Source organism: Panthera onca, chromosome D4 (assembly GCF_046562875.1).
Source record: "Panthera onca isolate mPanOnc1 chromosome D4, mPanOnc1 haplotype 2, whole genome shotgun sequence".
NCBI lineage: Eukaryota > Metazoa > Chordata > Mammalia > Carnivora > Felidae > Panthera > Panthera onca.
In genome coordinates this window covers 1,503,864-1,527,544 of record NC_138351.1, presented here as the reverse complement: position 1 = coordinate 1,527,544, position 23,681 = coordinate 1,503,864, and the positions used below count along the sequence as shown (strand labels likewise).

The 23,681-nt window shown below is 42.6% G+C and overlaps 2 protein-coding genes across 6 annotated transcripts in view; one reads left to right on the top strand and one right to left on the bottom strand.

The window, feature by feature from the left end:
• The window catches only part of ECM2 (extracellular matrix protein 2), a 33,368-nt gene extending 23,929 nt beyond the window's left edge, over window positions 1-9,439 (top strand). For all 4 annotated transcript variants that reach the window (XM_060610298.3, XM_060610301.3, XM_060610297.3 and 1 more), the window contains 3 exons: window positions 1,785-1,924; window positions 2,920-3,246; window positions 8,303-9,439. In XM_060610298.3, coding sequence (XP_060466281.2) covers window positions 1,785-1,924; window positions 2,920-3,246; window positions 8,303-8,471 — 636 coding nt within the window. In that variant the 3' untranslated portion in view covers window positions 8,472-9,439. The remainder of the gene's footprint in view (window positions 1-1,784; window positions 1,925-2,919; window positions 3,247-8,302) is intronic.
• The window catches only part of CENPP (centromere protein P), a 228,469-nt gene that overhangs the window by 66,277 nt on the left and 138,511 nt on the right, over window positions 1-23,681 (bottom strand). The window lies entirely within an intron of this gene.

Genomic DNA, 23,681 nt, shown 5'->3' with positions numbered 1-23,681 from the left:
CCACGGCTGCCGCAGGGCCACCCTTCTTCATCCTCCTTACTGGCAGATTAAGAGAGAAATTTAGAATTTGTCAAAATTGTAAAGATTGAGGTTCCGACACTGGGCTTTTATTTCAGAAAGACGTATAGACCCCTTACCCTATCCCAGACGTCCTCAGTCAGGTTCTTTTGAGGGTGGGGTAATTTATAATTTTTTAAGTTAAGGTTTTAATACATAATGCACACAAGTAAAACACACGCAATTTGAATAATATGGAGGAGCAAAGGGTCTCCAAATGTGCCTGAACTCCTGTCCCACGTTCTTCTTTCCAGAGGGCCCCTCTCGCTGGTAGGGGAGGTGATGTCCACACAGGTGTGTGTGCTCTGACCCTTCCAGGGCCCTGCTTCCCAGACAGAGTCTAGTGTCTGGATGAGTGTGCTCTGAGTGGGGTACACCTAGGTTGGAATTTACACTTTAAAAGGCTCTGACTGATTCTAATATGCAACCAAGTTTGGGAACCACTGACTTGGTTCACCCCTAAATATGTATTAAGGTAAAAGCAAAAAGCTAAAGATTGCTTTACCTCTTCCTTTTTAAAAAAAAAAAAAAAAAAACTTTTATTTTTTTTTTAAGTTTATTTTTATTTATTTTGAGAGGGAGGTAGAGAGCAAGTGGAGGAGGGGCAGAAAGACAGAGGGAAAGAGAGAATCCCAAGCAGGCTGTGCACTGTCAGCACAGAGGCCAATGAACCCATGAACCGTGAGATCGTGACCTGAACTGAAACCAAGATTTGGACATTTAACCAACTGAGCTAGCCAGGAGCTCCTGCTTTACCCATTCCTAACAAGTAAGAAAATTAAATGAAAAGGGGAGGAAACTAGTACAATAGGAATAGAAAGTTAAACTGAAGATGTATACCAATGTCTGGTTCTAATTTCCAATAAGATTTTTGAGGGAAAACTCCCTCTAGGACCAAGGGAATTAAGGCAGCTGGCTGTTGAAAACAATAGCTCTAGCAAACTACCCCGATGTTAAATCAAGGTTCTTAATTAACTTTTCATTAAATTAATCTATTTTTTTTAACGTTTTTTTTTTTTTTTTTTTTTGGGACAGAGAGAGACAGAGCATGAACGGGGGAGGGGCAGAGAGAGAGGGAGACACAGAATCGGAAACAGGCTCCAGGCTCCGAGCCATCAGCCCAGAGCCCGACGCGGGGCTCGAACTCACGGACCGCGAGATCGTGACCTGGCTGAAGTCGGACGCTTAACCGACTGTGCCACCCAGGCGCCCTCATTAAATTAATCTTAATACAAGCCAATCTAAAACCCTGACAGGCAGCACAGACTGGTGGGACACTGCCTGCCCCAGAGCTGGGACCTGGTGGGGACGCGTGTCTCTTGCGCATCAGGAGTGGGACCACGTGCCTTGTCATCTTTCCAGGCTGGACCATTTCCACTACTGAAGGGGGAATGATCATTTCTACCTATTTTCCAGGGTTGTGAAGCCCAAATGAGATAATGTACATTAATAGGTTTTATAAACTAGAGAGCTTTACACAATTATTATGGTATGCTGTATTTTGCAACATTGTATGGTTAAAAACTTCATTTAATCCCAAGACCGTGAAAGATGACACATTTTATTTCACTAATTAGTTAGAAAAGGACAACTTACAATAACAAACTCACTTGGAAAAGCAGTAGACTCTTCAGACAGTACTAAGGAGATCAGTCTACAACACCATCTTTCTCTCTCAAACTCAACCAACCAGCACGAAGAAAAATAGTCTGTTTTCTTAATTATAGGAATTATACCTGGAAAATAACCAAATTGAAGAAATAACCGAGATTTGTTTCAATCACACCAGGAAGATCAATGTCATTGTGCTACGATATAATAAAATTGAAGAAAACAGGATTGCTCCTTTAGCCTGGATAAACCAAGAGTGAGTATCCGCTGCTGTCTGACTGTCTTAGACAGTTTCTTCCCGCTGTCATTACTGCACGGGCTATGAATGAGCGACACCCTTTCATAGTGAACCCTCCCCCAAACCTGGCTATCTGATTGGAGCTTGTGGTATGGCTGGTGTTGAGGTGACCACAGTCTCTGTTACTTGGACACCCCACCCCAAGCCCAAGCGCTGAGTGACCCAAGGTCTGTCCACCTCACAGGTGGTCATGAAGTTGAAGCGAGGCCAGCCCTGCCCCTGCTGAGAAAGGAAGATGCCCCCTTACCCTTGTGGGACCTCACGGTCTCACGCCTCCGAACCCTTTCTCTGTCTCAAGTCTTATACAACAGGCGGAAAGGTGTGTGGCTGGAGAGGGAAGGCAGGAAGCAGGGTCTATCGCTGGCGTGGGGGTCTTGCCTGTCAGGAGGGCAAGACAGGCCATGGTGGGGCGGCGGGGGGAGCTGGGGAGAAGCCAGATTGGGCCGTGTGGGGAGGGCATGAGGGATCTGAGTGGCACAGTGGGAACAGGCATCTTTCAGGGGCAGGACAGAGGGATGAGACAGCCTCAGGTCCAGCTGAGCCCAGCAGGACATGGTGGTGGCAGGGTGACTCAGAAGCCACAGGGGAAGCTCCTGAAACAACCAGGTAGCCCCCTTTTCTCGACCCCTGTGTCACCACAAGCCCTATGTGCCAGGCTGTCAGATCAGGTGTGGAGCAGAGGTGGTTTCAGGGATAGGCAGCTGGACGTCTGACCCCAGAGACAGTGGTGGGTCCTGAGTTCACTACTGCCCCAGGAATGAACTTTCTTCCTGATCCCGGCGCTCTTTGCCCTGGAGCTGGAACAGCTGTGTGGTGACCAGGTAAGAGCGGGAGCCTCGCGGCCACCCTCACACAAAAGTCACTACTGCACACCCAGTGGTGGCAGGAAAATGGCTGAGTATCCCTATGGTCCCTGCCCCACGCTCCACTCTGCTCACCCTTCTTTGCTGCAGAAATCTCGAGTCGATCGACCTGTCCTACAACAAGCTCTACCACGTCCCCTCCTACTTGCCCAAGTCACTGCTGCACCTCGTGCTCCTCGGGAACCAAATCGAGCGCATCCCTGGCTACGTATTTGGCCACATGGAGCCAGGCCTGGAGTATCTGTACCTGTCATTCAACAGACTCTCAGATGACGGCGTGGACAGAGTCTCCTTCTACGGGGCATACCATTCTCTGAGAGAGCTGTTTCTGGACCACAATGACTTAAAATCTATACCACCTGGGGTACAAGAAATGAAAGCACTCCATTTTCTGAGGTTGAACAACAACAAGATACGGTAAATTTTGGCTTTTTCAAGTATCGATTTAAACTGCTGTGGTTGACAGAGTATACGATTAAACAACCATGACATGATGTCTAGGATTTACTTCTAAGGGGAAAAAAAGGACAAGAGGTCACATTGAACAAGATAGGCAGATGTTCATAATTACTGAAGGGGGTGATAGGCACTCAAGGATTCATCACAGCTTTTTTCTACTTTTGTATATGTTTGCAAACTTCCATGGTAAAAACCTTTAGAATGGAACATTATTACCTAATACTGAGAACCTAAGGGGTGGGTTGAAGTGAGGCTTCAAGATGGGATATTACAGTGCTGCTCCTACCCCCATATGAAATTTAAAACATTCTAATCTGATTAGAATCTAAACTGATTCTATCTAGATTCTTCCTGAAGGAAAAATTCTGAAAAAAATTACTGAGTGGCAGCCTCTCTCACTTCTGGGGACACAATTTCCTATCTGCCTGGAAAGCATGAAGGTCTCAAGGATTCATCTGGAATGCTGCGGTAGTGCAGCCAAAGGCTGATCCTTGAGATGGGGTCTTGTCCCTGAAGATTCTACCCCTTCCTCTTTTCTCTGTCTCTAAAATTCCAAACACAAACTCCCAAAAACAAAAGAGGGAAAGAGTCAAGGGTGTATAACAGTACTGGAGAGAGAGGTGGGAGTGGGGAAGGCTTTATAAGATTCAGTTAAAAACGGTTTGGCTAGAGTACTTCATAGCTGTGCTCTGTGCTTTCTATTTGCGTCAGAAAGCACATGTCTGTCCCCCTTCCAGCCTGACATCTTGATTAATACCTTTCTCCTCCACCTCTGAACCATTGGTTTCATTCACAGATGATTGTTGCTTGAACCTCTTATTTCTTTAAGGGTAACAAACTGCTGAGCCCCATGTTTGTTATCCTTCCCACATTTGTCAGCTGGAACTCTTATCAACCAGGGCCACTTTGTTACTCAGAGGGGTAAGATGAATGCTCCGTTCTTCCCCTGAAATGTCCAATCAGAGCAAGAGGCTGGCTAAAAATTTCTAACCATGTGAGCTGACAGATGTTACCTAAACTTAACATGCAATCATTCTGCAGTATCTACAAATGCCAAATCATGTCTTATACCTTAAACTATCATGTTGTATGTTAATTCTATCTTTACAGAACTGGAAAAAAACGATACATGTATTAAATATGAATGGAAAGGACTATAAAACATATTAAAATATATTTCCAGCTGTCTCAGGAAAAAAAAGAAGTCGGTGCCTAAGTGTTTGTGTTTTTTTTGTTTTTGGCTTTCTCTCTTTCTCTGGAGAACCAATATGAACTCATGGTTTTATATATTCAGAATGCTTTCATCAACTGTAATTATTGTTCTTAAACTCCACTCCTTGGCCAGAGGTAGCGCTCAGAGCTGGCTCCGTGTCCTTGGAGAGGCCTCTGCTGACTCGGGCAGCACTCTCCTCCCCCTGCCACGCACCGGTGACAGCCTTCTCCCAGAGAGGTCCAAGCCCCCTCAATGGGAGCAGCATCCACATGCCCCAGGCTGGGGACCAGGCACTGTCTTTTCTAAAGTGTTGTTACTGTTTTAAGGCTTGCAGTAAACTGCCAGGAAATATGTATTTTGTAAAGAAAAAGAACAGGAGTTCATACTGGTGTTCCCAATTCAAATTTAACCATATAGAGTATTCCTTTTGTTTTAAATTTGTTTATCTTATACTGAGAACCTAGGTTCTCAACAATGTTAACTAAGTCATTATCTTACAATATACAAACAATAGTTTCGAAATAAGAATACCATTACTACAAGCACAAAAATACTGAGTTAAGTATACAGTGTTTTGGGGAGCTCTATTTGCTTTTAGAATATGTTCCACAAAGGATGTGTAGCTGAAATATTGTGGCCTACTTTGTAACAATATGTCAACAACTTAATATTCAGATAAGGTCTTTGGTTTGTTTTTGGTTTCAGGGAATTACTATTTTCTATTTGATTAGTGATTTTTACTATGTTAAACATTTATATAATTCCAAAGTCAAAACTGTATAACAAGGTATGTTAAGAGAAGTCCTTCTATGCCTGTACCTTATGCTGCATTCCATCATTCTGCTTATTAATTTTTTTAAATTAATTTGTGGTTTTTCCTTTCAGTATTTTTTTGCAAATATAAGTATACATACATACACATATTCCCCACCCTCCCATAATTACTATACAAATCATTACCAGAAAGATTTTTCTTTTTTCTCTTTTAATTTTGTTTAAACGCTTTTATCCATTTGTGAGAGAAGAAGAGAGACAGAGCATGAGTGGGGGAGGGGCAGAGAGAGAGGGAGACACAGAATCCGAAGCAGGCTCCAGGCTCCGAGCTGTCAGCACAGAGCCTGACACGGGGCTCGAACCCACGAACTGTGAGATCACGACCTGAGCCGAAGTCAGGCGCCTAACCGACTGAGCCACCCAGGTGCCTTGACAGTGAGTGGTACTTTCTTTTTTTAATGTCTTATTTTTGAGAGAGAGAGAGAAGACAGACAGAGCACAGAGTGGGGAAGGGCAGAGAGAGAGAGAGAATCCCAAACAGGCTCCAGGCTCTGAGTTGTCAGCACAGAGCCCGATGCGGGGCTCAAATTCATGAACCACAAAATCATGACCTGAGCTGAAGTCGGACACTTAACTGAGTGAGCCACCCAGGCGTCCCTCGAGTGGTACTTTTTATAATTATCAGTATAGCCTTACTATGACTCTTCATCAACATATGGAGAATTTCCTCATTCTTTTTACAATAGAATACAGACCAGTATTCTATTATGTGGAAATTTTATTTAACCAGTTCCTTATTGATAGACATCTAATTGTTTCCATTCTTTTATTACTACAAAGAATGCCATAATACGTAACTTTGGACAGCCTTTTATATTTTTCCAGACTAACTCTGGGATAGGCTCCTAGAAGGGAGACTGCTGAGTGACCGGGCAAAATGCACGTGACCCTGCTAGGTACTGCCAATCCCCGCCCCCCGCCACCGGGGCTGTCCTGCTCTGAATTCCCTCCAGTACTGTGTGATCCTGCACAGCCCCATTATCAGACCATGTTGATGAGCTTCTGAATTTTTTTTTTTTTATGTGAGGCAAATCTGGTAAGTGACAGTGCTGTGCCAGATACTTTCAACGTGCATTTCTCTTGTCATGAATGAAACTAAGCATCTCTTCATGTTTATGTCATTTCATTTTTTCTCTGGTGGGCTGGTTACCAGGGCATTTCCCTCACTTCTCCTTTTTCTGCAGGGGTTTTTAGGAGGTCTCTGTCCACTGGCCCTATATCTGTGATATAAGTTGCAAAAGCTTTCTCCTAGTTTGCCATTTGTCTTTTAACTTTGCATTTTTAAAACACCTGTAGTCGCTTTATTAATCTTTTCTTTTAGTGCTTCTGATTTTTGAGTCACAAGGGGATTTTTTTTTTCCCCTGCTCCTAGGGTATACTAGTTCTTCAGTTTTCACATTTAGATCTTTGATGTATTTAAAATTTTTTCTAGCATATAAGAAAAAGATCCAATTTTACTTTATTTTTTAAAAATTGGGGAGCCTCAGTGGCTCAGTAGGTTGTATGTCCGACTTCAGCTGTCAGATGTGCTAACAGCTCAGAGCCTGGAGCCTGCTTCAGATTCTGTGTCTCCCTCTCTCTCTGCCCCTCCCCTGCTTGTACTCTGTCTCTTTCTCTCTCAAAAATAAGTAAATATTAAAAAAAAATTTTAAAGAAAAACAATTAAGCAAATGTAATTTGGAAATCATTTAATTAGACTGCACATTACTTCCCTAAAAATTTTAAGAATTGTTGTTCTTCAAAATGATTAAGAACTCCTTATAAAAACTATGTCATTTTTTTGCTGTATACCCAGCATTAGTCATTGGAACCACTGGCACATAGACAAAAGCATAACCTGGGTAGTGAAAATGGATTTGTGATAAACACCCCAGAATTATCAAATAGCCCCTGGGGTCCTGGCTGAGCCCAACAATACAACAATGTGAAACTAACTCTTTAATACCAGAATTGATCTCCTAACTTCCAGCTTAATTTTTGCCAAGTTATCAAAGACAACAACCAACTCATCTGCCAAACCTAGCGATAATGAGTGACCCTTGAGCAACACAAAGTTCTTCTCACAGAAGTGAGATGATTCTTCACAAGATGATTTTCCTCAAATAATTCTATCAACTAAGTTAACGTCTTTTCTAAGGCTCATTTTCCTTTCTGACAGACATCCTGAAGGAATGTCCTCAAATTTCAAAGCTATCATTTAAGAGAGGCTCTAACAGCATTTGTCATTTTGTGTGCATTCCTTTGTACCTTCATGAAACGAAACACTTGTCCACAGAATAGGGGTCAATGTTAGTACTGACACGAAGAAAACCAGGCTGAAATAAAGGGCAGAATTTCAACAAGTGTGTAAGTAGTTCATATAAACAGTTGGCCTGACTTCCACATACCACTGACATTTCTTTTTGTTGAACACTCAGTATCTTCAACAAGAGCACCAGCAAGTTTGAGATAAAAAATGCAAGGATAGCTTTGATCATAAAGATCCATCCACTAGATACGACAGTCAAGGCCAAGACTCATATTAATAGATTCATTATGTCTTTAAATGTGGCCACAAAGACTAAAGTTGTGGGCTGAGTTAAGAAACACGAGACTGCAAGTACCATGAACACTCGTGATAATAAATGGAAACTCATTTGACCCTCAAATTCAATATTTTTACACCAGCTCTTTTTGACATACAGAACTCAAATTCTGGAAACGAATGAATTTGCCTTTTTGTTTCCTTAAAACAATTTTTTAGGAAAATAAAAGTATTTTAGGAAATTCTCTCACCTGTCCCCCTGATGTTCCTTTACACTTTTTGCTAAAATTCACTTATATTCTATCTTCAACCATGTTATATACTCTCTGGTACTTGAAAAGGAAGAGCACCAAAACTTTTTTAAAAATGTGAAATTTAACTAAGTTACATAAAGCTCAATACTACTTGGACCATTTATGGCTTGTACATCTATTTTTCCTCAGGAACATTCTTCCAGAACAAATCTGCAATGCTGAAGAAGATGGCGATTCAACCCTGGAACACCTTCATCTTGAAAACAATTATATTAAAACAAGAGAAATATCATCCTATGCATTTTCATGCATAAGATCATATTCAAGTATAGTTCTTAAACCACAAAATGTCACATAATTCCAAGTTTTTGTTCATCACTTACAAACCATACTCCTGTATTTGTTGTAGTAGCATCTGTCATCAATAAGTGAGACCCAGCCCACAGAGAAACAACCAAAACACACCCTGAGTTTAGTTTTCCAGCAGTCTTAGTGGAAGTGCAGCTTCACACTCTAGAAAAAAGCCCCCTCCTGCAACTTTCCTCAAGAGAACAGGATCTTACTTGCTGCTGAGTTAGACTGGGAAAATCTGGAGCAAAATAAGAATGTCCTTTACAACTGACCTGAATATTGCTTTAGGCTAGGCTCTAAGTCCCTTTAAAAAATACATGTGTTATGGTTCGAGACCAAGAAGTGCATGGCAGGAAAAAAAAAAAATAGGTGGAACTTACAAATTAATGTTCTGTTTATTATCCTACTGTTAAAATAATTTAGTATTTTCTATAAGATCCTATGCTACAATTATTGGTATAAATATACTTAGTGATTGGGTTTGCTTAGTTCCTTTTTTAATCACATGTGTAAAATTAAAATACTCCTGTCATGTTAATTTCCTGGTTTTGAGGACTGTAGTATTGTTATATACTGCTTATTAACATTAGAGGAAGCTGGGAGAAGGGCATATGTGAGTTCTACACTATTTTTGAAACTTTAGTACAAAATCTAAAATTTCTGTGTCAGTTTAAAAAATTAAACAATATTTTAAGATCACCCTCATTGTTCTTTATTCAAGATCAAAAGATCTTATGGAAAGTAGTGGACTTTGCTTAAAATATGTTCATTGTCCTTGACTACACCTTGTAAATATAAACCCTAAGGCATGCATTTTTGAAAATTTTTGCTCCAATGGTTACTGTTAGCAACTACCTTCTTTCAATGTGCTCAAAAGTATACTTTTATTCAGTTCAATTTAACATAAAGCTATTAGTATTTACTATGTACTAGAACCTGCCAAAACCATATGGTATTAAAATTTTTATTATGTAATGATCTTTTGTCTGTTATTTCTGGAACAATTTATAAAGGACACATACAGAAACTGTGCTGACTTCTTTTGCTGCTCTCAGCTTTGTGTCTAGGAACTCATATTCAGGTTACTCTAACTTTTCAAACTTTAGTGACCTAATCTTTCAATAGTGGTTTTGCTACCTGGGGGAGCTTCTGGTCCCACTTAGAGGGCTGTCATGAGAACCAGAGAGGAATGAAAAATATCCAGGAAATGTGGTACACAGGTGAGTGTACTTACTACCTACCTTTTATATAAAATTGACAGCCACCAGCATATTCACCAAAGCTATTTCCTAACTTTCTCAGATATGAGTTTGATATATCCTATTCAAGCCAATTTTATTTCCTTCTTAAAAAAAATTATTAAGTAATCTTCACAACCAATGTGGGGCTCGAACTTACAACCCCGAGATCAAGAGTCACAGGCTCCACCCACTGCCAGCCAGGCATCCCAAGCTAATTTTATTTCTGAGCCCTTCTTTCTAGGTACCCTCTCATAGTAGCTAGGATTTTGAGATTATAACATGAACAAGAATAATAGTATGATGAAGACTGTTAGAGCCAAGGGCAGAGGCTTAAGCCAGGTGGCTAAGAGCAGAAGCAGAATCTTAGGGAACAAAAAGTTGGGACTTATAACCAGTTTAGGAAAGTAGGAGCATTACTAATTTAAACTGGCCAAGTTGAATGGAGGAGACAGGTAAAAATAAGAATATACAGTTATTCACTCCTTTAACAAGAACCTTTAATACTTCTTGCTGCGTGAACATGAATGCACTGACAGAACCTGTTGAAGGCAGTCTAGGGAGCAAAGTTTAAGGTGAGTCAGCAGAATGTGCACCCTGGAACAACACAGATGGACACTGTGCCTTCCTGCACTTATTTCTCACTGACTTTACTCTGTGTTCCAGACGCTGTTCTAGAGAACCAGGAATAAACAGAATGGACAGGTCTCTACTCTCTGGGAACACATGGTGTGGTTGGGGAGATAAGGTGCGATGAGGTCAGCAGAAAAGGTGGGGCGGTGGTGAAGCATGCTAGGGTCCTCAGCTCCCTCTGCCTGGGCCCAGGAGTGTGCGGGTCCCATGAGTCACGGTGGGATGCTGCTCCTCCTCCTCCCCCCCTCCCCCCCCACCCCCCCCCCCCACCCCCCGGCCAGCCCTGGAGTGCCACGAGGCCCAGGCACACAGTAAGAGCCCACTGTGCAACTGGAACACCTCGACGGAACAGATTCTCTAGGAAGGCTGAAAATCAGACTGACTGATGGAAGCTTTACTTTTAAGTTGGAAGTCACTTTTATTTCTGATTTTACCACTTAAAATATAAAATATGTCTAGCAATGAACATGTTCAGCCTTGAAATTTCATCATGTCCTGGATAGGAAATTTTAATTCCATTAAAAAAAAAAGTGATAAATGTCCTTCACGATATAATGTTAAAAACAAACAGATGTTCTGCTTGGCTTCAGAAATATGCTGTAATTACTAACACATATGTACACTGAAAAAGTCCTGGCGTAGCTATGATCTAAAAATATTAAAGGTGTGTGCACATACATACAAGGAATGCTAACTATATTATTAATTTTGGGATTTGGCTTAAAATTATTACAAAAAGAACTAAAGATATGACATGGTGAAAGACACATATAGCCTGGGATTATAAGGAAATAACTACACCAGGAATCAGGACACATGGGTGCCCACCTTGATCTCCAATGATTCAACTGTATACTCACTTCACTTGTCTGGGATCACTTGATTCAATTATGACATAATGTGTCTGGAACAGATGAGTGGATTTCAAGCATGGCTCATCAGGGGTTCATGGCACCCTGGGGTGGAAATGTCCCTGAAGAAGTGCACAGACTCTCCTTCAGACAAGCAGTTTTGCTAACTTCGGAGAGATTGGCTGCTTCCCCTCCACACCCCGCTTTTCTTAGAACCAATGGACAGGCACCATCTGAATCACAAACCAAGTTTTAAGATTCACAAAGAACATGCATCAAAGTCCCTGGTCCTTCCCTAACCCTCTGCCCAGCTCCCCTACACTCTGAGAACACATGGCTGGAGAGCCTTGGCCTGAGGAAAGGTTTCTCAGGTGCCTGGATGCAGCCAAGCTCCCCGTGTGCTGGGCAAGGAGATCTAGCTGGCACAGCTGTTCCTCCACAGCTCCAGCGCACTGGGGCAGTGTGGTAGTGAGCAGCTCTGCAACAACCAAAGGCTGCTGACCTCTGACCTGAAACACCCCGGAGGGCAGCCAGCTGAGCACGTGTTCTGGAGGGAGCACAGACAGGCCCACATCCTCTGTCCCCACCACAACCTGTGACTCCCTGGGCAGCAGGCAGGTCAGGATACTGCGACAAGGGTGGGTGGGTGCCACTAGGAAGCACAGCGGGTACGTGGCTGAGCCTGGACCTACTCTGCATCTTCCAACTGAAGTCCAACGAGTGGGAAGTCTGGACACCGGAGTGGGCGCTGGGCACTGGGCACCTGGCGTGGCAGGTGCCGCCAGCAGGGGTGAGCAAGATCCAACCATCTCTCTGCAGGCTTGCACTGCCGGATGACTCCACACATCACTGTAGGAGTCAGCCTCATGGAACATCCTTCCATTTGTTTGTGTTGACTTCAGTTTCTCTCATTAGTGTTTTATAGTTTTTGGAGTACGGGTTTTTTTACCTTCTTGGTTAAACTTATTCCTAGATATTTTATTTTTGGCACAATTGTAAATGGGATTGTTTTCTTAATTTCTCTTTCTACTGCTTCATTATTAATGTTTAAGAATGCAACCAGTTTCTGTATATTAATTTTGTATGCTGTGACATTACTGAAGTTCTTTATCAGTTATAGTAGTTCTGTGGTGGAGTCATCATGACTGCTTTCACTAACATGCAAAAAAAAGAAAAACATTTTTTTGTGTGTGGTGTCTTTATCTGGTTTTGGTATCAGGGTATTACTGGCCTCCTAGAATGTATGTGGAAGCTTTCCTTCCTCTTTTATGTATTTTTTTGGAGGGGGAATAGTTTGAGAAGAATAGGTATTATCTCTTCTTTAAATGTTGGGGCACCTGGGTGGCTCAGTCAGTTAAGTGTCTGACTTGATTTTGGCTCAGGTCATGATCTTGCAGTTCGTGAGTTTAAGCCCTGTGTTGGGCTCTGTGCTGATGGTGTGGAGCCTGCTTGGGATTCTTTCTCTCCTTCTCTCCCTGCCCCTCCCCAGCTCTCTCTCTCAAAATAAACAAACATTAAAAAAAAATTAAAAATAAATGTTTGGTGAATTCCCCCGTGAAGCTATCTGGTCCTGGACTTTTATTTATAGCTGGGAGTTCACTGATTACCGATTCAATTCCATTGCTAGTAACTGGTGTGTTCAAATTTTCTATTTCTTCCTGATTGAGTTTTGGGAGGTTATATGGCTTTTATCCACTTCTTCTGGGTTGTCCAATTTTTTGGCATATAATTTTTTATAATATTCTCTTATAATCCTTTGTGTTTCTGTGGTGTTGGTTGTTATTTCTCCTCCTTCATTTCTGATTTTGAGTCCTATCTCCTTTTTTCTTGATGAGTCTGCCAAAAGATTTATTACTTTTGTTTGCCTTTTCAAAGAACCAACTTCTGGTTTCATTGATCTATTCTATCGCTTTTTAGTTTCTATATCATTTATTTCTGCTCTGATCTTTATTATTTCCTTCCTTCTGCTGGCTTTGGATTTTCTTTGTTGTTCTTTTTCTAGCTCCTTACACTTTAGTGTAAGGTTAGGTTGTTTGAGATTTTTCTTGCTTCTTGAGGTAGGCTTGTATTTAGAACAGCTTTTGCCACATCCCAAAGACTTTGGACCTTTGTGTTTTCATTTTCATTTGTCTCCATGTATTTTTTAACTTCCTCTTTGATTTCTTGCTTGACCTGTTTGTTGGTTAGCAGCATGTTATTTAGCTTCCACGTATTTGTGCTCTTTCCAGATTTTTTCTTGTGATTCGTCTATTCTGGAGAATGTTCCATGTGCACTTGAAAACAATGTGTATTCTACTGGTTTTGGATGGACTGTTCTGAATATATCTGTTAGATCCATCTGGTCCAATGTGTCATTCAAAGCAACTGTTTCTTTGCTGATTTTTGGTCTGGATGATCTGTCCATTGATGTAAGTGGGGTGTTAAAATTCCCTACTGTTATTAGGAAATTATATACTGAGAGATTAAAAAAAATCCTCAAAATATTAGCAAAGTAAATCCAACAATACACTAAAAAAAATAATTCATCATAATCAAGTGGGATTTAATCCAGGGATGCAAGGGTGGTTCAACATTTCAAAGCAATCAATATGATATGTCACGTAAAGAAGAGAAAGGATAAGAACCCTATGATCCTCTCAACAGATGCAGAAAAAGCATTTGACAAAGTACAACATTTATTCATGATAAAACCCCTCAACAAATCAGGTTTAGAAAGAACATACCTCAATATAATAAAGGCCTTATATGAAAAACCCACAGCCAATATCACACTCAATAGGGAAAAATTGAAAGCCTTCCCTCTAAGGTTGGGAATAAGACAAGGATGTTCACTGTCACTACTTTTATTCAACATAGTATTGGAAGTCCTTGCCACAGCAATCAGACAAGAAAAAGGAATAAAAGGCATCTAAATTAGTAAGGAAGAAGTAAAAATTTCACTATTTTTAGATGTCACGTAACTATATATAGAAAACCCTAAAGACTCCACCACAAAACTACTATAACTGATAAAGAACTTCAGTAAAGTCACAGCATACAAAATTAATATACAGAAACTGGTTGCATTCTTAAACATTAATAATGAAGCAGTAGAAAGAGAAATTAAGAAAACAATCCCATTTACAATTGTGCCAAAAATAAAATATCTAGGAATAAGTTTAACCAAGAAGGTAAAAAAACCCGTACTCCAAAAACTATAAAACACTAATGAGAGAAACTGAAGTCAACACAAACAAATGGAAGGATATTCCATGTCAATGGCTTGGAAGAACTAATACTGTCAAAGCAGTCTACAGATTCAATGTAATCTCTATCAAAACATCAATACCATTTTTTCATAGAACTAGAATAATCCTAAAATTTGTATGGAACCACAAAAGATCCTGAACAGTCAAAGTAATCTTGAGAAAGAACAAAGCTGGTGGTATTACAATTCCAGATTTGAAGATCTACAACAAAGCTATAGTACTCCAAACAGTAAGGTACTGGCACAAAAAGAGACATATTGATCAAAAGAACAGAATATAGAGCCCAGAAATAAATCCAACCTTATATGATCAATTAATAAACAACAAAAGAGACAATATACAACAACAGGGAAATGAGAATCTCTTCAACAAATGGTGTTGAGAAAACTGAACAGCCACATAAAAAAGAATGAAACTGGACTACTTTCTTATATCTAATACACAAAATAAACACAAAATAGATTAAAAACCTAAATGTGAGACCTGAAACCATAAAACTCCTAGAAGAAAACATAGGCAGTAATTTCTTTGACATCAATTGTAGAAACATTTTTCTAGATATGTCTCCTTTAGCAAGGGAAACAAAGGCAAAATCAAACTATTGGGACTATGTCAAAATGAAAGCTTTTGCACAGTGTAGGAAACCATCAACAAAGCAAAAGGGCAAACCACTGAATGGCAGAAAACATTTGCAAATGATATATATGATAAGGGATTGATATCCAAAATATATAAAAGACACAATGCAATACCAAAAAAATAAATAATCTGATTATAATGGGCAGAGGATCTGAATAGATTATCTTTTCAAAGAAGACATACAGATGGCCAACAGATACATGAAAAGGTGCTCAACATCACTAATTATCAGGGAAATACAAATCAAAACCACAAAAAGATATCACCTCATACCTGTCAGAATGGTTAGAATCAAGAAAGACAAGAAATAACAAGTGTTGGGTGAGAATGTGGAGAAAAAGGAGCCCCCAAGCACTATTGGTGGGAATGCACATTGGTGCAGCCACTGGTGGAAAACAATGTAATACAGAGGTACCCAAAACAAAACAAAAACAAAAACCAAAAAAACCTGAGAAATACCATATGATCCAGTAATTCCACTACTAGGTATTTACCCAAAGAAAATGAGAACACTAATTTGAAAAGATATATGCATCCCTATCTTTACTGCAGCATTATTTACAATAGCCACAAGATGGAAGCAGCCCAGGTGTCCATCAACTGATGAATGGATGAAGAAGATGTGGTGTATATATATATTCAATGGAGTATTACTCAGCCAAAGAAAGAATGAAATCCTGCCATTTGCAACAACACGGACAGACCTACAGGGTGTAATGCTAGGTGAAACAGGTCAGAAAAATATCGTACAATTCCATATGTGGAATTTAAGAAACAGACAAAGAAAGAAAAAAAGAGACAAAAAAACAGACTCTTAAATACAGAGAACAAAGTGGTGGTTGCCAGAGGGGAGGTGCGGGGAGGATGGGTGAAATAGGCAAAGGGGATTAAGAATACATTGATCGTGATGAGCAATGAATAATGTATTGAATGTTGAACCATGACATTGCACATTTGAAACCAATATAATACTGCATGCTAATTATACTTCAATTTAAAAAAACATGAAAAAAAACTACCCACAGTGCTAGCTGAAATCTGCCTTTGCACAGTGCCCTCTGGTCCACCTGGACACCTCCAAGAGAAGTGAGGTCAGGGTGATTAGGCCGCTCGCACATAAAAATGTGATTATTCCAATAACTGTTCAGTAGTATGTAGCATAAACCTTTAAATTCATTGAGAAGTGTTAATAAATCATAATGCTTGTTTAAGATAACTTTAGATTTGGTAAGTATGTGAAGATTTAAGCCACAGATGACTGGGTATATAGCTAAAGGATAAAACCCCAAAGATTTACTGGTGGCATATACTGCATTCAGTGTAGTATTGTGTGCTGCTGTAGGCAAATATGATTTGCCTGAATTGGCAAATTTATTTTACTTTTTAAAAAAATGTTTATTTTTGGGGGTGGGGGGGCAGAGAAAGACAGACAGACAGAGAGACAGAGAGAATGAGAGACAGAATCCCAAGCAGGCTCTATGCTGTCAGCCTGGAGCTCGATGTGGGGCTCAATCCCATGACCCTGGGATTGTGACTTGAGCTGAAATTAAGAGTTGGATGCTCGACCAAATGAGCCACTCAGGTGCCCCTGAACTGACAAATTTCAATTTAGATCAGGGGTAACAAAGAAAGCCTGTGGTAGAATATGGGTGGTAAATGGTACCAAATTCAGAGGAGGAAAGAGCATTAGACTTGAGGGGCCCTGATACAGGATGTGAGTCAGCCAAGCAGAGGGGATGAGTACAGGTCGGAAAAGCTCAGCGGGAGGCCAGACTTACATGAGGAGCAGTGAGGTGTCGGAAAGGGATGTGAGCCAGCACCGCAGGGGCTGTTGCAGCCAGTACAGGTGACAGGAGGAAAACTGTGACAAAGCCTCGTCCAGGACACAATGAGAAGGGAGCCAAAGAGAACTGCTTATGCCTCAGGAATGCTGCTGACAGGCTGACAAAGAAGGGACAGTTTGGGCAAGAATATGCTGAATTTGGGGGTCATGAAAGATTTCGGGCAGGAGGATGGGGGGAGTGGGAAGGCAAAGAGTCCATAGGCAAGGACAATTTTGAGGGGCATGAGAGGAAGAGGGCAGGGGAGCTGAACCCTAGTGAGTGCAGCTCCCAATGTCGAGGGAGCAAAGGAGCCAAGTCCATGGCCAGTCTCCATCCAAGCTGAGCCGTGTGGTCTGGCCACACAGAGCTTCTGGGGCACAAGACAAGATGCACCCAGGAGCCTGGCTCTGTGCAAAGTGCCCCCCTCACCTGGCCCTCAGGATACATGGCACCACCCTGGTGACAGATGTGGTACTGTGACTTAGGTGTGCACTGATTATTTATTGCATATGAGGTGCTGCACCGCTGATGGACAGAGGGCATATCGTGTTTCTCTAATAAGACTGTAAAACCAGAAGAACAGAGAGACAGGTCATTTCTTAGATCCTTGCATCCTGTGCAGAAAGTTGGTGCTCAACTGACTGCAGACCCCAGGTCTACACCGATCAGCTCATGAGCTCTCCAAAGTTGCTACTGATACTACTCCTAAACAAAACAGAAAGGAATCTGCAAAACTTAAGGACTTCTTTTTTTTTTTTTTTTTTTAAATAGGCTTCACGCTGAACGTGGAGCACAACAAAGGGCTTGAACTCATGACCCAGAGAGCAAGACTTGAGCTGAGGTCAAGAGCCAGAAACTTAATCAACTGAGCCACCCAGGTGCGCCCAAATTTAAGGACTTTTAAAGGAAAAATGAGAAACTGAAATGAAAAAAAATTTATATAGGGTCCTAAAATTAATAAGGAATAATTTATATCATTAACATTTTCTGACACAGACATGAGAAAACAGAGTATTTTATAAACAACCAAGTCATGCTTTGACAACTGGTAATACTTAGTAACCAACTGATTGTTCTGCATAATAACAACATTGACTATGTTTTCTAAAGCCATCATTTAAACATACCATGAATTACTAGGTTCATGGACGCCGACATACAACGAGGAGCTACTCAAATTCTGCTGTTTCAGTGAAACCTCAAAGGGCGGTTAAAACCCTTTATGACATCTATTCCGCCTCCTCCTTTATTTAGAAAACAGAAAGTTTCCTCATAGGAGATGTACTTACAGACTGAAGATGACTGAACTATTCTTCTGTCCACAGTTGAAAGTAATTCAGATCCTCAGTCAACTTAAAATTCAAAAATATTAAAAGTACCCATGAAAACAGAAGTTTCTGGCCAGCTCTAAACTATACAAGATGACTCCAGGGCGTGCAAACCCAGAAGTCTACTCTACCATGAGGTCTGTTCCTTGTAGTTGAAAATCCAGAACAAGTACTGTGGTTCTGACCTGGAGTCCTTATGAGCTGTGGACTTGATCCTGTTACTCAGACTCTGATTTCCAGTCTCCTCACCCATGAAATTGCGGGGAACAACATCTACTTCCCAAAGCTGCTGGGAAGGTTAAATGAGGTGCCATCCATTGCCACGCTAGGCGCAGGTTAGACATCAGAGAAGCTGAGCATCCGTTCCTTCACTGGTAGGTGTCATGAGACCAGCAGGCACAGAGGTTCAGTGACTTGCTCAAGGCTGCCTGGCCTCTTAATATAGCAGACATTAATTATTCAAGGTAACCGATTCCTTAGATTGTGAAATATAGTGGGAAAAGGAGTGGGCATCTTACTCTGGGCAAGGGGTCAGCAAATGCTCTGTTGAGGGCTAGGCTCCAGAGGGACGCTGGGAGCCTCTGCTCACACCCATCGTACAGAACAGCATCATACAGACACCAGCATAGGGTGTGCTCAGCTGGAGTCTCCATAAACACACAGCGAGTGTTGGACTCTGCACAGAGTCCAAACTACTTCTCATCACAGACGGAGTGATTTAGAGAATGACTTGAAAAAAATCTTGACTATAAGAAAGAAGAGTTAAGTCTGACTTATAAATGTAACTCACTGTGATTACTTATAACACCTGAAATGAGGAAAAACCTATTTAAAATAGCCAGCCAAACTGTAAGAGTATGTGATCAATAAACCTGTCCAGCAGTTAAGATTCTGACCTCAGAGATGACCCAGGAGTGGGTCTGTAAGGACAGAGTAAGAGTCTGCCTGCAAGCCTTGGCCTTCCCGTCCCTCAGCTGGGTGCAGAGGCCCTGGGCAGATGGTTCTTCTGGGGAGTGAATTTCATGACTGTCCCTGTGAATAACAGCCCCGAATGAACCTGGTCCAACAGACCCTCTGTAGAGGATCTTCAGAGGAACTGGGGTCTATAGTCAACAGGGCAGGCGTGTGTGAGCACACACGTGAGCTCACATGCCTGAATGCTTCAGCACATTCTTACATGTTACTCACATGTCTCTGCCTTGACATGTCGAACAGCAAGAGTGGGGGCTGTAAACCACGGTGGAATCTGGTTCTGTCACACACTGTTTTTTGCAAAGAAGTGAATGTTTCTAACTCTTAAATAGGCCTTAGTGATTACACAACTGAAAAATAAAGGCATGAGTATTTCTTCTTTGAAGTCGCATTTTCTCTCTCTACATGAAAATGGATACAATCAAAACTTTGAGTTGAGCATATTTTTTCCTTTACACAAAATGTGAAGAATGTGAATCCACACAAGGGAAAGCAGACTGTATTAAAAATAACATGTGATTGCACTGAACACGTATTAGTTTGGAACACAAAAGGAATGCATCATGCTATTGAAATGTCATGGTGTGTTTCTAAGTAACAGAGTCTCTGTGGTCAAATAAACTTACATTAAACTATCAACTGATAGAAGCAAATCTTTTCAGAAGTTGGAATGTGCTAAAGGTTGATTTGTTTTCCATAAGTTGAGAATTATGTTCACAATTACCAAGTTTATAATATCTGAAATACTAACTCTAGGGAAATAGTTCTTAATTATTTGAAGGATGGACCCCTAAGAGGATACGATGGGCCTCTGTGTAGAAAAACACTCATCTACTAACACTTTACATGTATCAAGAGATTCATACAGCCTTCCCCACTCCTCCAGGGATTCATAACCCCTGGTTAAGAAACCCTAGGGTAACAGCTTAATTAACTTAAAGCTTTACATGTAAAAATTTCAGTAGAGGTAAGGACAAATCAGTTAAAATTAAGACAAAACATGTTCCCCTCCCCCCCCCCCCAATTATTTAGCAATATTTTTAAAAGCCACAGAAAAGTTGAAAGTATACAGTGAAGATCTCCACATGCTTCACCTACATTCACCAATTGTCATTTTGTCTGTTCATTTCATCTCTTCCCCCCTCCTGTGTCCACATTTGTCCAGCTGGACCATCCGTGTGCAGGCTGCAAGTGTCACAGCACTGTCACCGGGACTTGAGGAGGGGACTCCTGAGCACATGGACAGGCCTGATGAGCCTGTGGCACGACAATCACATGTGCTCACATCACCAAACCCAGGAAATGGAACTGACTCAGTACTGTCTCCCATACAGCCCATATTCGGGTTTTCCCATGTTCACGCATCTTGGCATGTCCCGACAATGCCCTAAGAGGCAGCGTGTGTGAATTAGAGTTTACACGCGCACTCCTTCAGTCTCAGAAGGTTTATTTAAAACTGTTACTTGTAACCATTCCTCAAAGCAAACTGACTTCTGAGGCATTTAAAAATATGTGACACCCACACGATATTATAAACTTACTGCCATAAGTCTTTCAGTTTTCATGAATTCATATCAATTAATTTTAAATGACAGTCTATGTCTCCCGTGAGACCTTAGGAGAGTCTCAACCTTCATTGTTCGGAAGGGCCCCAGACAGCTATCTTGCAAAACGTCCCCTAATTTGCATTTGTCTGATTAGATTTGGTAAAACATGCCTGGCAAGAATCCCATGTAGGTGATGTCACATACTTCCTTTTGCAACGTATCAGGAAGCACAAAATGGTGGCTAGCCTATTACTGGTGATGCTGAGGCGTTTGGTTCAGGTGGTACATTCTTCCTCTGGTCACTAGCAATCATCTATAAGGTAAGCTTTTGGGTCTCTGAATATTTTGCCATTCAGTGACCCTCTACTTAGTGGTCTGAGCTTCCACTGACTACCTTTGCCTCAATCAGCACACCGGAAGTATCCGTAGATGGTAACTCTCCAGCTCTGGTCCCTTCTGGACGGCTCAGCTGGCATCCTTCTACAGGAAAAGCCCTGTCCCTTTTGATTCTCTTTCCTCTGTTACCACAAAAAGGATTTTGCATTTGACACGCTATACTCCACTGCCACCCTTGTTCTTTGTAAGGTGCTCACATTGTAACCTCACACTGGCTGCCGCATTCCGTCCACATCCATGGTGACTTCTGCGCACTCTGGTGCTGACTGGTATGAGAGGTTTCTGGCACATCTCGCGCCTCCTCTGGCCCCAACCTGTTACTCGTCAGTTCCCCCAGGAGCGTTGGTCCTTCTAGTGGGAAATGGTTCTTAGAAACACAGATCTGGAAGTCAGATTGTGAGCCTTCAGGTGTTCTCAGTGGAAAGAGCTAGAAAGTTTATTTAAAACAAAACTATTACTTGTACCCATCCTCAAAGCAAACTAACTTTTGAGGCATTATTTAAAAATACATGACACCCACACAATACTATAAACTTACTGTCCTAAGTCTTTCAGTCTTCATAAATTCTTGTCAATTCATTTTAAATGACAATTTATGTCATTAACTCATTTTTGGAGCGAACCCTCCACTGGGCTGAGGGCAGAAGCTCACCAGCACTGCGGGCAGAGCAGGGAGGGCAGCCTGGAACCAGGGCCCGGGAGCCCATGGGAAGGAGGCTGCTGCCACCAGCTCAGCCATTCGCTGCAACCGCACAGGACGCCAGGGCCAGCTTTGTCAGGCTGACTTCTTGGGATATGCTATAAATCTGGACTTCGACATAAAATTTCCTGTTTTTTAAAAATACCATATGCTCCAAACAAAACACATCTGCAGGATGAATACTGTCCACGGGTCATGACCTGCAGTGTAAGTAGTTAGTCACAAACCACAGAGCCCAGTCTGCCCTGAGTGCCTCCCCTACATGACCTCCAGGTTATGCAGGAAGAGCATGCACTGTTTACACTACCGAGTCTGACAGCCCAGAACTTTCCCACAACCGTCCTTGCCAGGCAAGCCCCTCACATGCCTTGGGGCTTCTCCACAACTCCCTCCTGCGCTTCTTCACAGCACGTACACCATCCGGTGGAAGGAGCGATGGGCCACGCGAGGGGCTCCACGATCCTCTCGATGGCACTCAGCAGGCATGGAGCGCCAAATGCCCTGGGACAGACATTGCACAGCCCGACCGCCTAGTGATTGCTGAGCTTGGGAAGGCGTCTTATGAGGCCACAGACACTCTCTTCCCACGCACTTCATTCCTAATTTGCAGGAGGTGATTCCCAAGGCCCTTCTGGTTCTTCTGTGTTTGGACAGTGACCCCTGCTCTCCACTTCCACACTAGGAGGAGGCTAGGGGAAGGGGTCTTCTAAATCAGACGCCAAGTGTGGCTTAAGCAATCCATTTTTATTTTCACCATGGTTGGAATATATTGGGCTATGCAAGAAATCTATGAAGTTTTTTTGTGTGTAAATCAGTCTTTCTGTTCATAAAATGCCAGAACCGAGAGGCGCCTGGGTGGCTCAGTCAGTTAAGCTCCAACTTCGGCTCAGGTCACGATCTCTCCATTTGCAAGTTCGACCCCTGCATCAGGCTCTGTGTTGACAGCTCAGTCTGAAGCCTGCTTCAGAGTCTGTGTCTCCCTCTCTCTGCCCCTCTCCCGCTCACATTGCCTTTCTGTCTCAAAAATAAATAAACGTTAAATTTTTTTTTAAAGATAACCAACAAAAGTGCCGAAAAACAGGAGGTCCCCTGCATAGGACCCTACAGGACCCCAAGCGGCGGGCTCCCTCCTCACGACGCCGTGGGCCAGAGGAGGCCCACTGCTGTATCTGGAGCGACGGCCGGCAAGGCCGCGGAGAGGCTCCGCAGCTCCTTCCCACACGGTGTCTGCGGGCCTCCTTCCAGGTGGGGGCAGCGTCTGCAGGACCAGGGACATTGGTCCCCGGCACCACTCCCGGGCCCTTGGACGGAAGATGAAAGTGAGGTGCTGGAGGAAGAAAGGGCCCGGCCCGCGGTGGGAAGGTGGGAACAAGAGGGAGAGGCGCTGCTGCACCGTTAGACGAGCGGCGCTGCAGGGAGCGCTCCGCTCTCTCGAGAGGAGGCAGGGCCGGGGCCCACGTGTGGACACGGGCGGAGGAAACCTCGTGAGTGCGAGTACAGCAGTTCCACGCAAAACATGTACACACGGGCTTCGCACGACAGATTTCGGCCACTCCACGTTCTTCGGTGCGCCGCCCTTGAACGTCCCGGGACCTGCGGCGGGTGGCACGTTCACACGTCGACCGCCGCACGATCCGGAACTACGGCGAGCCGGCTGGACCTCGAAAACCCCGCGCGAGGGGAGGAAAGCCGGGCCCGAGAGTGAGCGGCGTCCTCTGAGGAGGCCTCGGGGCTCCACGTGTGCGACGGGACCGACGCGAGTGTCCAGTCCCACACCCGTTGCAGCTGCAGAACGACACAAGACAGCGCGCGGGACCCACCGCCGTGCCCAGGGGCTTCCCG